The 15,566-nt window shown below is 48.6% G+C and overlaps 1 protein-coding gene across 11 annotated transcripts in view; it reads right to left on the bottom strand.

The window, feature by feature from the left end:
• The window catches only part of ST6GALNAC4 (ST6 N-acetylgalactosaminide alpha-2,6-sialyltransferase 4), a 116,714-nt gene that overhangs the window by 14,076 nt on the left and 87,072 nt on the right, over nucleotides 1–15,566 (bottom strand). For 10 of the 11 annotated variants that reach the window (XM_029607506.1, XM_029607501.1, XM_029607503.1 and 7 more), the window contains 3 exons: nucleotides 13,932–14,120; nucleotides 12,164–12,576; nucleotides 6,299–6,406 (listed from right to left, as the gene is read on the bottom strand). In XM_029607506.1, coding sequence (XP_029463366.1) covers nucleotides 6,299–6,406; nucleotides 12,164–12,576; nucleotides 13,932–14,120 — 710 coding nt within the window. The remainder of the gene's footprint in view (nucleotides 1–6,298; nucleotides 6,407–12,163; nucleotides 12,577–13,931; nucleotides 14,121–15,566) is intronic. The other variant, XM_029607507.1, reaches the window with a different exon arrangement.

Consider the following 15,566-nt stretch of genomic DNA (forward strand, 5'->3'; position numbering starts at 1 on the left):
CCTCTAATTATAATGACAGATGAAAAAAACATTCTGTATCCTGCAAACAGAGGAAGAAAGCTTCGAGCAGACGGCAGGAAGTATAGGGAAGGGTGTCTGGACTGATCCGTGGTACTACAGGAACAAAAATTAACAGGTAAGAACTAATTTTCCTTTCCCTGTACATACCCGGATCAGTCCAGACCATGGGATGTATCAAAGCTTCCCTAAACAGGGTGTGTAAGAAATGGAATTTGAATGCTATTATTACAGTAATAATGATAAATATAAAATGCTGTGTGTGGCCTACTCTATACTGCTGTAACCCTATAATCAGAATGGTGCTATAGATAAGGTGGGAAGAATTGACTGCTAGAATTGTACTCAAAGCTTTGCTAAACATAGAGCTAAAGTGAATAACTTTTATGTACAAGCTATAAGAGAAAGCATAACCTTGCTGTCAGAAATCATGTAGTTTGTCTAAAGCAGTTACTGCAAAAAGAGGAAGCTAGAAGCTGTGAAAAACTATGGCGCAGTTACTATAAAAAGAGGAAGTTAGAAGCTGTGAAAAACTGCTGGAAACAAGCTAACTAGAAAGCTTTATTATAATAGTATTAAAACATATTCTCCAGAAATCCCCTCATAGAAACACAATACCTGAATAAAAATCCCCTTGTCATTAAGACCATGAGCAGGCCTAAGTAATGAACTAAAGTGCACAATTGCCTGTGCAGCTTCTGTGAAGTCAAATCTTTCTGCAGAAACCGTTAGCTGGAATATTAAGAGATGTTGAAAGCAGCCCCCATACTCCCCCTTTTCCTCTTGTTCCAGACTAGAATTAGGGAAGTACAAGAAAAGCAACAACCACAAGCCTCCTCCAACCCCCCTTCTCCTAACCTCCCCCTTACAGCCCCCCCCCCCCCCCAATATGTACCAATGCAGAAAAATAAGTTAACCGCAAGGCTTAAAAAGAGGAACTAAATTGGATATATAAACTCCTGTATTTTAACAGCAAACGTATACATACATTACTGACACCTGCTGGTGTTGGCTTTGTGTGCATCCATTTGCAAATGTTACAATAAAGACTTCGTTTCGCTGAATTTGTTCACTGTTTTATCTTTCCCGCAAGGGAAAAGTGTGTTTTACTTCCCACAGGTGGGACCGAGACACTCCTGCTCGAAGCACTTGCCGACCGAAGGAATCAAAAACTGGCGCCTGTACATCAAGGCGGTTATGCTGAGCAAATGTATGCAGGGATTTCCACATAGCTGCCCCGCATATTTCTTGCGGAGAGACCAATTCTCTGCCCAAGAAGTAGCCTGAGAACGTAAGGAATGGGCCTTTAGACCCTCTGGAACCACTCGGCCTTGACAGATATAGGCCGAAGAAATCGCTTCCTTCAACCACCTAGCAATCGTAGCCTTAGAAGCCTTGTTGCCCCTATTTGGACCACTCCATAGTACGAAAAGATGATCCAAGACCCTGAAGTCATTTGTAACTTGAAGATAATGCATTAAGACGTGCTTCATATCAAGGCGGCGAAGATCACTCCCAACTGCACTCGCTAAATCATCAGAAGAGAACGCGAGAAGCTCCACCGACTGATTGACATGAAAAGAAGACACCACCTTAGGTAAGAAGGAAGGTACAGTCTTGAGGGCAACCCCTGAATCAGAAAACCGGAGGAAGGGTTCCCTACAGGACAACGCTTGGATCTCCGACACCCTTCTGGCAGAGCAGATAGAAACCAGGAAGACCGTCTTGAGAGTCAGATCCTTAAGAGTGGACCGATGGAGAGGTTCAAAAGGTGCCTCACAGAGGGCCTGAAGGACTAAATTAAGGCTCCATGAAGGACAAGTGGAACGGACAGGCGGGTTCAAATGCTTAGCGCCCTTAAGGAAAAGGACAACATCCGGATGAGATGCAACCGCGTAACCATCAGTATTGCCCAAGAGGGAGCCGAGAGCAGACACCTGTATCTGCAGGGAACTGAATGATAGGCCCTTGGAGAGGCCTCTCTGATGGAAGGAAAGAACCAGGGATACTGGGGCAGAATGCGCCGACACACCTGATTCTGCACAGACATTTTCGAAAACCTTCCAAAAATGGACATAGGCGAGCGAGGTAAAATTCTTCCGGATGCACAGTAGAGTGGATATAACTTCTTCTTTGTATCCCTTCTTTCTTAGTCTCCGCCGTTCAAAATCCAGGCTGCTAGACAGAAGTGATCCGCCTGGTTGAAAAATATGGGACCCTGCCTTAGAAGGCATGGAAGATGGCCGAGGCGAAGAGGACTGTCCGTCGCCAGGTTTACCAGATCCGTGGTCTGTGGGGCCACTCGGGTGCTACGAGAATGACCGGACCCCTGTGGAGTTCTATTCTTCTGATAACCTTTCCCACTAGGGGCCAAGGAGGAAACACGTACAGGAGAACGTCATGAGGCCAGGGAAGGACCAGGGCATCCACTCCTTCCGAGCAGTGCTCCCTCCAGCGGCTGAAGAATCAGGGAGCTTTGGCATTGCTCAAGGTAACCATCAGGTGCAGGTGAGGCGGACCCCACCTGCAGACAATCAGGTTCATCGCTCCGTCTGATAACTCCCACTCGCCGGGATTGAGACGCTGTCAGCTCAGGAAATCGGCTTGTACATTCTCCTTTCCCGCTATGTGGGAAGCTGCTAAGTGATCTAGGTGTCGCTCCGCCCAGGTGAAGAGCTTGCTGGCTTCTAGGGCCACCAGGCGATGACTGGTGCCTCCCTGTCGATTGTTAAAGGCCACTGTGGTGGAGTTGTCCGAGAGCACTCGTACAGCTTTGCGGCGGAGTAGAGGAAGAAAAACCTTGAGAGCCATGCGAACTGCTCAGGCCTCCAGCTGATTGATGTACCAGCAGGATTGGACTGGGGACCAGCAACCCTGGGTAGACTGGGACTGACAGACTGCTCCACACCCGGAGAGGCTGGCATCCGTCGTGACTACAATCCACTGTGGGGTCTGTAAAGATATTCCCTTCAGGCGGTGCGCTAGCGATAGCCACCATTGTATGTCGGCGATGGTAGAGTCAGAGAGTGGGAGAGTCATCTGAAACTGTTCTGACACTGGCTTCCAGCAGGATAGCAAAGCTTTCCGTAATGGTCGCATTTGCGCAAAAGCCCAGGGAACTAGGTCTATAGTGGAAGTCATGGTCCCCAGGACCTGAAGGTAGTCCCATGCTGTGGGAAGTGGGAGTGAGAGCAGGTGGCGCACTTGGTCCATAAGTTTGCTCGCCCGCTCGTCCGGCAGGAACACCTTGCCGACCCTGGTATTGAAGCGCACCCCCAGAAATTCCAGGATTTGGGAAGGCTGAAGATTGCTCTTGGAAAAATTGACTACCCACCCGAGGGAGGTGAGGAGAGCAAGGACCTGGTCGACCACTATCCTGCAGAGAGCCTCTGACTTGGCCCGCACGAGCCAATCATCCAGATAAGGATGGACTAAGACTCCCTCCCGATGGAGAGCCGCCGCCACCACCACCATGACCTTTGTAAAGGTGCGCGGCATGGTGACGAGGCAGAAAGGTAGCACTTGGTACTGAAAGTGTTGGCCCAGAATGTTGAAGCGAAGACTTCTGATGCTTGCGTTGGATCGGGATGTGTAGGTAAGTCTCCATCAAGTCGAGGGAGGCCAGGAATTCGCCCGAGCGGACTGCCGCAATAACCGCCCTCAGGTTTACCATTCGAAAATGGGGTATCTGGAGCGCTCGGTTGACTCTCTTGAGGTCCAAAATTGGACGGAAGGAACCATCCTTTTTGGGAACGACGAAGTAGATGGAATACTGGCCGGCGCCTTGTTCCTCCACCTGGACTAGGATTATGGCTCCTAGTCCCTGAAGCCTGGCAAGAATCTGGCAGATCGCCGCCCGCTTCTGGTGTCCACAAGGGGAGATTATGTACAAATCCGGCAGGTCTCGAGCAAACTCTAATGCATAGCCTTTCTCTATCACCTCGAGGACCCACTGGTCTGACGTGATTTTGACCCATTCCTCGAGAAACAGGGAGAGATGTCCACCTAAGTTTGGAACGGAGGAATGGGCCAGCTGGATCTCATTGGGAGGAGGGCTTTGTGGTTGAGTGTTGAGTGTTGCCATCTCGGAAGCCACGGCGGCCCCGAAAAGAATGAGCCCAGGATTGGGACCTGGAAGTGTTCTCCCTAGGAAAGGAACCCCGCGCCCTATTGTTGTACCGCCACTGACCCCTGAAACAGGAACGCTTAGGATAAAAAGACCTCGTCTGTTTCGGGCGGTCCTCCATCAGTTTATGGACCTTGTTCTCTCCCAAAGATTTAATAAGCTGTTCCAGGTCTTCCCCAAAGAGCAACCTACCCTTGAAAGGCAGTGTGCCCAACTGAGACTTGGAAAAAGAATCCGCCGACTAATTACACAGCCAGAGGAGATGTCTGGCCGACACTGCGGAAACCATCGCTTTGGCCTGTACGGGTAGTAAGTCATAGAGAGCATCCGCTCCATACGCCACAGCGACCTCCAGATGCTCAGCCTGCTCTGCCTCTGCAGATGGGAGGTCCTGGGTGCTGAGCAATTGTTGGACCCACCTAAGGCTTCCCCGCTGCATGAGACTGCTGCAGATTACCGCCCGGACTCCTAAGGCCAGGACTTCGAAGATACGCTTGAGATAAAATTCGTTTACGGGCCTGGACATCCTTCAAAGCTGTGGCTCCCACCACTGGAATAGTGGTGTGCTTGGTAACAGCCGATACGGAAGAGTCCACCTTGGGAATTTTAAGCATGTCCAGGCAATCCTTGGGGAGAGGATAGAGCTTGTCCATAGCTCTACCCACTCAGAGTTCCGTCTCGGGAGCCTCCCATTCCCGGAGGAGCAGCAGCTTGTGCATGGGATGGAACAGGAAAGTGCGTGGAGGTGCCCTGAGCCCACCAGGACCAGGTCCACGTGAGCTGGCATCGTGGCCGTAACTGTATCCTCCGGAGGGACTTCAATCCCCAACTCCTGTAGGATGAAGGGAATGAGCAGCTCCAACTCCTCCCGCTGAAACAAGCCGAGCATTCTGGGGTCATCTCCCTTGAGAGGGGGGGACCGGCAAGGACAAATCTGCATCTAGATCTGGAACCACAGGTAGCTGAAGCGGATCCAGGAGAGGGGGGCCTCCGGTACCACCCGAACTCTCACAGAGCCTTGCACATCTGGCGCCGCAGGGGCAAGCGGGGTGGGCAACCGCGGGAGTTTGGCGGGCGGAGGACCTGGGGGGGTTCCTCCTCCTCTTGCAAGCTAGCCAAATAGGATTTGTGCATTAACAGCACACATTCTGAGGAAAAACGGGGAAGGAGGGTTGGGGACTTCATCCGGAGGGGGTACAGGGCTTAAATCTGGAGGAGAAATGAAAAAATCTGGCTCCTCTCTCCCCTGCAGCCCCGAATCGGGAGCTGCACTGATCCCCAAGATGGCCGCCGTTCCCAAGCCGAGAACGGCCTGGCCACATGACGAGACGACGTCCCCCGGGTCGCTGGCTGACTCGGCGCCACGGACAGACCCTCTCCACCTGGTAGGCATCCAGAACAAAGCCCTTCGTGGGAGAGCCGCGAGGCAAGCTCCCTGCAGGCCAAACAGAGGTGCGATCGCAGCATTACTGAGGAGAAAAAAGTGCCGCGAAGCAGGGGAAATCAGCTGAGAAATGCTGCCCTGAGAGGAATGAGTGCAGGTGAACGATCCCTGTACGCTCCCTTCACTGCCTACGAGTTAAAAAGCTGCCGCTCAAATCTCTGCTGTCTAAAAGAAAAGTCTATGCCGTTTTTGTTTTTTTTCAATCTGCAGGGGAATGAAACTTTCCTGCTAGTATAACCGGGGAATGAAAATCTCCTGGGGGCCCAAGGCAGCTGTATAGGGGGAGGGACTGGACCATCAGTATCGCTCCAAATCTTAAGGGCACCGGGAAGAGAGCCTAGGCTGATAACTCAAGGGGCAAGTCCCCCTAGGCCCCCCAAGAGCGAGGAGTCAGCGCTGTCTCCTGAACTGACGAGCAATTCCAAAAACTTTTTTTTTTTTAAAACCAACAAAAGGGAATAATACTTGCTTGATCTCAGTTAAATAGCGAGAGAAACCCACACAGAATAGGGTAAAGTAGTAAAGTAAGGGAACCGCAGGGTGAGCTGCCTGCATCTGCTGGAGACAAATACTGAAGGGCTGCAGGGTAGGCTCTGTCCTGATATAGGATACCCTTTCAGTTTTGGTCTGTCTCCATCTGCTGGATAGGAGGCTCAACCCACGGTCTGGACTGATCCGGGTACGTACAGGGAACCTCAAATCCTTTGTACCTGCAATAGCTGCTGCTGACCATGCCATAGACATAGATATGCTCACACAGCTCCATAGCCAAAATCATGGTGAACCATCCAGTGCTGAGGAAAGAGCCAGATTTCATTCTATAAGAAGAGATCAGCAAGAGGGTGTTAGAGGGTAGCAAAGCACAGGAAAAAAGGAGACAGCTTGCTCTCTACAACTGTGGAGTGAAGGATGGAGGCTGGGAGAATGGGGTTACACTGCCCAGTATGATGAGTGAGTGCTGGGAGAGGGAGTTACACTGCTCAGTATGATGAAGAGTGAGTGCTGGGAGACGGAGTTACACTGCTCAGAATGATGATGAGTGAGTGATGGGAGAGGGGGTTACACTGCTCAGTATGATGAGGAGCGAGTGCTGGGAGAGGGGGTTACACTGCTCAGTATGATGAGGAGCGAGTGCTGGGAGAGGGAGTTACACTGCTCAGTATGACGAGGAGCGAGTGCTGGGAGAGGGGGTTACACTGCTCAGTATGATGAGGAGCGAGTGCTGGGAGAGGGAGTTACACTGCTCAGTATGATGAAGAGTGAGTGCTGGGAGACGGAGTTACACTGCTCAGAATGATGATGAGTGAGTGATGGGAGAGGGGGTTACACTGCTCAGTATGATGAGGAGCGAGTGCTGGGAGAGGGGGTTACACTGCTCAGTATGATGAGGAGCGAGTGCTGGGAGAGGGAGTTACACTGCTCAGTATGATGAGGAGCGAGTGCTAGGAGACGGAGTTACACTGCTCAGTATGACGAGGAGCGAGTGCTGGGAGAGGGGGTTACACTGCTCAGTATGATGAGGAGCGAGTGCTGGGAGAGGGAGTTACACTGCTCAGTATGACGAGGAGTGAGTGCTGGGAGAGGGAGTTACACTGCTCAGTATGATGAGGAGCAAGTGCTAGGAGAGGCAGGGCCGGCGGAACCACTAGGCGAGCTAGGCCTGTGCCTAGGGCGCCGAGACTTAGGGAGCGCCACGGCAGGCAGCAGAATTTTGAAAGGGCAAAAAGTGCCCTTTCAAAATTCTGCCAGCCTTCGACTCGCCTAGATGGAGACCAAGCACCGAGATTTGGGGGCGCCGCGGCAGGCAGCCAGCTCCCGACTCGCCCTGCCGCCCCGCCAGTGTCACCCTCCTGACACCCCCCTAACGGTCCAGCGGAGGTCCTGGGAGCGATCTGCTGCTCCCGGGTCCTCCGCTGCCACTAAGCAAAATGGCGCCGGTGACCTTTAGCCCCTACCATGTGACAGGGGCTGAAGGCCACCGGCGCCATTTTGCTTAGTGGCAGCCGAGGCCCTGGGAGTGGCAGATCGCTCCCGGGCCCTCCGCTGGACCACCGGGGGGACGTCGGGAGGGTGGCACTGGGGGGGAGGCAGGGAGAGTCGGGGGCTGGCTGCCTGCCGCGGCGCCCCTTAGGTCTCGGCGGCTGGTCTCCGGCTGCACCGATCTTCCTTTCTTCGGCCACGTGATCAGCTACACCGGCTGCGCCGATCTTCTTTCTGTGTGTGTGTGTGTGTGTGTGTATGTGTGTGTATGTGTGTGTATGTGTATGTGATGTATATGTAAGAAAGGAATGGAGCTTCTGTGTGTGTGTGTATGTGATGTGTATGTGAGAAAGGAATCTGCCAGTTTAAAAAAATGAAGTGTGATAATACATGTACCTCAACTTTTGTGCTGATTTTGTTGAAAAGTTGGATGAAAGATGAAATTACTAAATTTTAAGAATCCCTCTGCTGGAAAATAAAATTTAACAAAGTGGGTAGAGACAAATACTAAAGTAAAAAAAAAAAAAATTAAAGTATTTAAAATGTTCATCTCAGCAAAATCACAAATTTAAGATACTGATGCCACGTGGGTTTTTTTTTTTTTTTGAAGCATAATTTAAGCATGAAGACTAGAATAGTTCCAATATGAAACAGTTTTGCTTTTTTTTTTTTTAAGCCTTTAGAAAATCTATATTTTTAAATGACTAAGACTGGAGTCTTCCCATTTAAAAGGGAAGCTGACTAAGGATGTCTTTCTGTTCCATATCTCCCACATGAATAATCATACGACTGATAGTTCACTTGCTTTATTGCCTAAAAGCATAAAACAAGAGAAGGTGTAGGTGGCTGTCCCTTGGGAGGACAGAACCTGAAGGAAGGGTGTCATTTCGCCTTCTGAAAGTAATGTGGTTTTCTTATTTAATGGTTGGGAGCATCACTTTCACTTTTAGTAAAAGTGAAAAATGCTGTAAGTCTGAAAGCAACGTGCTTCTGTGAGTGTAATGTGTATGTGAGACAGGGAAAGTGCTTCTGTATGTGTGTGGTGTATATGTGAGTCAGGGAGGGTGCTTGTGTGTGTGCGAGAGAGATGGAGCATGTTTTTGGCTGGCTTGTGGCTGTGAGAGAGGGCATGTGTGTGACTGAGCCTGTTTGTAAGTGAGATAGAACGTGTGTGATTGAGAGCTTATGTGTAAGTGAAATAGAGAGAGCATGTGTGTGATTGAAAGCCTGTGTGTTAGTAAGAGAGAGCGAGAGCATTGTGTGATTGAGAGAGACTGGCCAGAGAGGTGACTGGTATGTGTGTGTGTGTGAGAGACAGAGAGAGAGACTGGTTGGGGAGATGAGTGATGTGTGAGAGACAGAAACTGGTCCTGAGGGTGTGACGTGTGTGTGTGTGTGTGAGAGAGAGAGAGAAGAGACTGGTTGTGGTCCCTAAGGAAGAGGACTGTGAGGACAGCTTCAGCAGCTACTGCTGCTTCTGGTATGGCCTGCAAGGGAAAGGAGTAGGAGAACTGCTGGAGAGGGTAAGTAAAGGTGGCTTTTTAAGTTCATTTTTCTTGATTGACTACCATTTTAATTATTGGGTAGTATGTGATGTGTCTGCTGTTTGAAATATTTTATTGGTGTTTGGTAAAGCTTTCAAAATTTGCATTAATCTTTAATTATTGGATATTCTATTCATCAGCTGTTTTGAAATTATCTTATTTGTATGGTTTCATAATTATGATTAATGATTTATATATCTTTATATTATTGATTTGTTTCACAAGGAATGGTGAAATTTTTGTTTTTCCATTGATACACTGTATAGAGTCTGGCGTGATACGTTTTACAGTTCAGTTTTTGTCTGCACCTTTCTGTTTATACTTTATGTGGTTTTATTCTGTATTTGATGAGAGGTCTGTCTCTGCTCTGTATGTGTGACCATAATGAGAGATTCTGCTTGCATTCAGTGTCTGTATAGGGATCATTAGCAATCGGGTTTGTTTTGTTTCCTCAGTAGGTGGTATATTGGTATTCTAGGACCCAGTGTAATATTTACCCTTGCTTTTTCACAGGTAGGGTTATTGTTGTTTGAGTCCTTGGTGTTATTACTGTTATGTTACGATGGGATTGCAGTATAGATTTTGAGTGTCTTTTTTGCGGGGTTTTGTGTTAGTTCACAATGTGCCTGGCAGTGGAAGCTGTTTGTGCTGCTGTTACTGTGAGGTGACACCAGAATTTGTAAATATTTTTTAGTATGATGTGCTGTAAGGGAAACATCCAAGCTCCATTGTTTGGGGGAATTTCAGTGGATGCACAGAGTTACAGAACTGGAGCTGCAGGATTTATATTGACATTCTGTCCCTTCCTATATATTCCAGACTTCACTCTCATAGCCATATAGAATTAGTTGAATGAGGCTATCAAATAATTTTATATTGTGAAACTGGCCAGCTTTTAAAATTACCCAGAAGAGCCTTTGGACTTTTTTTATTAACACTTTTTTTTAATAACCAATTTGAAAGCAGGATCCATGCTATAGAGGTGGGTGTGATGAAGAAATGTCATTTTGGCTCTCCCCCCAAAACAAATTCTTCTGTCTAGAGATGCCACTGATTTTCTGTGACCTTAAGCATTAGTACAAGAAGGATTGCGGGGGGGATGCTGGAGAGGCACACAAATGCATTGGCCCCTGGGTGCCGGAGACCCTTGGTGCGCCACTGAGTGCGAGTCATATGGGGCCGCAGGCGGTGGCAAAGAGAAGTGGAGATTTGGCGGGCCGCGAGCAGTGATGAGGAGCGAGTGCTGGGAGAGGGGGTTACACTGCTTAATATCATAAGGAGCGAGTGCTGGGAGAGGGAGTTACACTGCTCAGTATGATGAAGAGTGAGTGCTAGGAGACGGAGTTACACTGCTCAGTATGACGAGGAGCGAGTGCTGGGAGAGGGAGTTACACTGCTCAGTATGACGAGGAGCGAGTGCTGGGAGAGGGAGTTACACTGCTCAGTATGACGAGGAGCGAGTGCTGGGAGAGAGAGTTACACTGCTCAGTATAATGATGAGTGAGTGCTGGGAGAGGGAGTTACACTGCTCAGTATCATGAAGATGAGTGAGTGCTGGGAGAGGGAGTTACACTGCTCAATATGATGAAGAGTGAGTGCTGGGAGAGGGAGTTACACTGCTCAGTATGACGAGGAGCGAGTGCTGGGAGAGGGAGTTACACTGCTCAGTATGACGAGGAGCGAGTGCTGGGAGAGGGAGTTACACTGCTCAGTATGACGAGGAGCGAGTGCTGGGAGAGGAGTTACACTGCTCAGTATGACGAGGAGCGAGTGCTGGGAGAGGGAGTTACACTGCTCAGTATGACGAGGAGCGAGTGCTGGGAGAGGGAGTTACACTGCTCAGTATGACGAGGAGCGAGTGCTGGGAGAGGGAGTTACACTGCTCAGTATAATGATGAGCGAGTGCTGGGAGAGAGAGTTACACTGCTCAGTATGACGAGGAGCGAGTGCTGGGAGAGGGAGTTACACTGCTCAGTATGACGAGGAGCGAGTGCTGGGAGAGGGAGTTACACTGCTCAGTATAATGATGAGTGAGTGCTGGGAGAGGGAGTTACACTGCTCAGTATGACGAGGAGCGAGTGCTGGGAGAGGGAGTTACACTGCTCAGTATAATGATGAGTGAGTGCTGGGAGAGGGAGTTACACTGCTCAGTATGACGAGGAGCGAGTGCTGGGAGAGGGAGTTACACTGCTCAGTATGACGAGGAGCGAGTGCTGGGAGAGGGAGTTACACTGCTCAGTATGACGAGGAGCGAGTGCTGGGAGAGGGAGTTACACTGCTCAGTATAATGATGAGCGAGTGCTGGGAGAGGGAGTTACACTGCTCAGTATGACGAGGAGCGAGTGCTGGGAGAGGGAGTTACACTGCTCAGTATAATGATGAGTGAGTGCTGGGAGAGGGAGTTACACTGCTCAGTATAATGATGAGTGAGTGCTGGGAGAGGGAGTTACACTGCTCAGTATGACGAGGAGCGAGTGCTGGGAGAGGGAGTTACACTGCTCAGTATGACGAGGAGCGAGTGCTGGGAGAGGGAGTTACACTGCTCAGTATAATGATGAGTGAGTGCTGGGAGAGGGAGTTACACTGCTCAGTATGACGAGGAGTGAGTGCTGGGAGAGGGAGTTACACTGCTCAGTATAATGATGAGTGAGTGCTGGGAGAGGGAGTTACACTGCTCAGTATAATGATGAGTGAGTGCTGGGAGAGGGAGTTACACTGCTCAGTATGACGAGGAGCGAGTGCTGGGAGAGGGATTTACACTGCTGGGTGTGAAGAGTGAGGACGGAAGGGAGTTATATAGCTCATGATAAAAGGGGGAGTGAAGGCTGGATAGGGTCAAACTGTTCAGTAGGAAGGGCGAGGGAACAGGTTACATGCTTCATAAGGGAGGCATTAAATGGCTCATGCTGAAGGTGGGTGAGGGAGAGGCTTGCTCTGCTTCCGATGGAGGGGGAGTGAGAGCTGGGAGAGCAGGTTACGTGGCTCATGATGAAGGTGGGTGAAGGCTGGGAGGTAAGGATGTTCTGCTTTCGCGTAGGGTGAGACCCGTACCTGTTCTTTCCAGTTTCATTCTGGAATATGTTGTCACAGTGCGCCATCATGTCGTCTGTCAGGGTGTAGATCTGGACGTTGGGGTATATCTCGTTCACTGACTTTAGAATCCTGTAAATGCTGCCTCCTTTGTCCCTGCTCATGAGCTTCTGGGGCCCCCAGATCACATAGAGGGTGTCCCAAGAGCGCCTGAAGAAGTAAGCCTCATCTCTGATGAGTAAGGGTACGCTGGTGTGAGACACCACCCTGATTGTGATTCTCCTCCCCACATCCTCCTCGTAGCCTTCTGTGGGGGCCTGGTTCATGCGTAGCACACACGGTGCCTCGTCAATTTCCTTCCCCTGCCGGGATCCCAACATTTGCCCAGAGCTGGACACCACAGCGCACTGCTGGCACGGAGCTCGGAGCAGGGGCTGCAGTAAAACAAATACTGCACAGTAAGTATGCATACACGCAGGCAAAGACAGACATAGCCCCCATTCCCCAACAAGCACCAGGGATCCTCTAGTTGGCAAAGGATCCTTTCCCATTCCGTAGCACTATCTAGAGATTTGCAAGATACAGGAATGAAGGATTCTGCTCCCCTAGCAAGGTGCTGACCAAGCAGGTTACAAATGACATAAAAAATGTAGCGGGATCTGACCAGTTCATGATGTTTATAGAATATTATGATGAAAATCTCTCACGAAGAACCATGTAAAATGAGGTAACATTCTTCTGAGCCACACTGGATTACTGATTACCTTAAATATATATATTTTGTCCAGCAAAATTAATAATGTTCCTATCTTTGTCGTCCCCTCCTCCAAGTTGCCATCTACCCCGTTTCATGTACAAGTTAGGTTCCTTGTAAACCTATATGATGTTTCTACGAACACTGGTATATAAAAGCCGTTAAATAAAATCTGTTATCCATTTAGGGTTTGCCAGCTTCTTTTAATGCATCCTAACCTCTTCTGCTAATACTCTTTTTTAGACTTGTCTCACTCCCTTTGTCATTCCCCAGTACTACAGTCACATAAGGGCTCCATGTTTCCTGAGGTGCTCTCCATTACTACAACGACATGTAAGGGTCTCATACTCCCTGCAACACATCCCAGTACCACAGCCATATACGAAGGCCTCATACCCCATACAGCGCTCCCCACTACTACAGCCATATGTGGGGGTTCCACACTCCCTGCAGTGCGCACCCCCCCCCCCCCCCCCGACCCTATATTTATCAGTTTCCAAGACCGTCAAAGTCAGGGCCCTTGTTGGTTGCTGTTTGAGTCCAAACTCCCTGTTACCTCGTGCTGTGAAGCAGAGAGCTATGTTGGCGTTGTATCAAAAGAATCAGGCTTATTGGTTAGGGGTAGTAACCGCCACACCAGCAAGTTACCCCCATGCACTCTTTTCTTCATTTCCACCCTCTAGCCTTTAGGGATCCACAGAGTTTATCCCATGCCCCTTTGAATTCTTTTACTGTTTTTGTCTTCACTACCTCCTCCGGAAGGGCATTCTAGGCATCCACCGCCCTCTCCATGAAGAAATATTTCCTCACATTGGTTCTGAGTCGTCCCCCCTGGAGTTTCATTTCGTGACCCCTAGTTCTACTGATTTCTATCCAGCGGAAAAGGTTTGTTGTTGATTGTGCATCACTGAATCCTTTCAGCCTTATGTGGGGGTTCCCTACACTCCCTGCAGTGCTCGAAGTACTACAGCCATATCTGAGGGACCCACAGTCCTTGCATGATCGAAGTATGCTGGCATTGGCAATGTTACCTACCTCTCCATCTGGCACACGGCTGTACCCCCACAGCGCATGCGTTCCTGACTCTGGGCGAATGCTCGACCCTTTGTGCCTCTGCAGGTTTACACATCTGATTAAGCACAGACGAAAGCAGAAGTGCTCACAGAGCAAAACATAGAGAAGAGCAGATGCAGATAGGGTCACAACACCTGCAAAAGCACGAAGCTGTGAAGAAGAGAAAAGGATCATGCACAATGCACCGGATTCTCGTGCAAGTTCATTCCAAATGGGTTTGACCAAGTCTTAAAAAAAAAATACATGCATTTATATTTTTCAAAGAAGTACTAAATAAATATAGGAAAATAATATGCCAGACAGTAAGCCTCTCTCTTACAATGTATCCTAAAAAGAACAACAATTATCCCCTCCCTTTTAATAATGCTAATGCATCCAGCCTAGTAAGAATAGGATTAATGGTGAATAGTGACAGGCATGTCGTCAGAAGAGCTGGAAATGTGTTTGTCTCTTTCCTCCTCTCTTACAGTCAAAGAATAACCCCATGCCTCCATCTACTTGTGGGGAAGATCCAGTCCTTAGCAAGTTTTGCCATAACTGAAGTATCCCAAATGTTGTTTGATCCCAAAAAGCAATTTGGCAGATGGTCTATTATCGACAGGAAGCAGATGGAACAAAAGCAGACCAGTCGTCTTAGTTGCAGGGGTAATTTTATTGAGAAACACAAAAGTTGCACAACTCAAAATCTTAAAGTACCCAAATAGCCCTATTGTTTCATCTGCTTCCCAAATGTTGCTTGGCCATGCTTCTTATTTTGGAGCTCATGGGTTTTTCCTGCAGTTTGTAATTATGCTCTGTGCTGCCACTAAGACACAGGAGATTTTTACATTTGAACTTTTTATTAAACTGCAAGAAAAATACAGTCACCTGGTATGCATTTGTTCCTTATGCATACCAAGCCTGAACAAAAACAATTCCAATTTTATCTTTATCTTTTATTCAAATGTATTAAATACATTATAATAATGTATATTCACCTTTGATGCAACTCCAACATTACTCTCGGCATCAATGGCAAGGGGCGGCAGGAAATTTGAATCAGTCACCAACAAGGGCCCTGAACTTGGGGTTGAAACAGATAAGTATGGGAAAATAAGTGTGGGAGCTTGCTGGGCAGACTGGATGGCCCGATTGGTCTTTTTCTGCCATCATTTCTATGTTTCTATGTATTAATCGCCTACAGTGAGACTAGGCGATGTACAAATAAAAGCATACATACAATGCCAATGATGCATAACATCAACCTTTCAACAAAAACAAGGACAATCAAAAGTCAGATGGAAAATGCTTGAAACAGTACAATAGCCTAATAATAAGCCTGCTTAAACAACCATGTTTTTAGTAACGTCTTGAAAGCTTTTAAACTGTCCGCTAGGCGCAGCGACTCTGGAAAAGAGTTTCAGATAACAGGGGCCGCAACGGAGAAAGCGCAGTCTCTAGTGCTGCACCACCTGGCATGCAGTGGTGAGGGTAAGTCCAGAAGGCCCCTTTGAGAGGTGCAAAGTTGTCGTGTGGGGCAAAACAAATGTAGCAATGCATTGCACCAGGGAGGCAGAAATCAGTTTGTAAGTAGTAACTGCGATTTTGTACTTAATC

This window comes from Rhinatrema bivittatum, chromosome 6, assembly GCF_901001135.1.
Source record: "Rhinatrema bivittatum chromosome 6, aRhiBiv1.1, whole genome shotgun sequence".
Lineage (NCBI taxonomy): Eukaryota > Metazoa > Chordata > Amphibia > Gymnophiona > Rhinatrematidae > Rhinatrema > Rhinatrema bivittatum.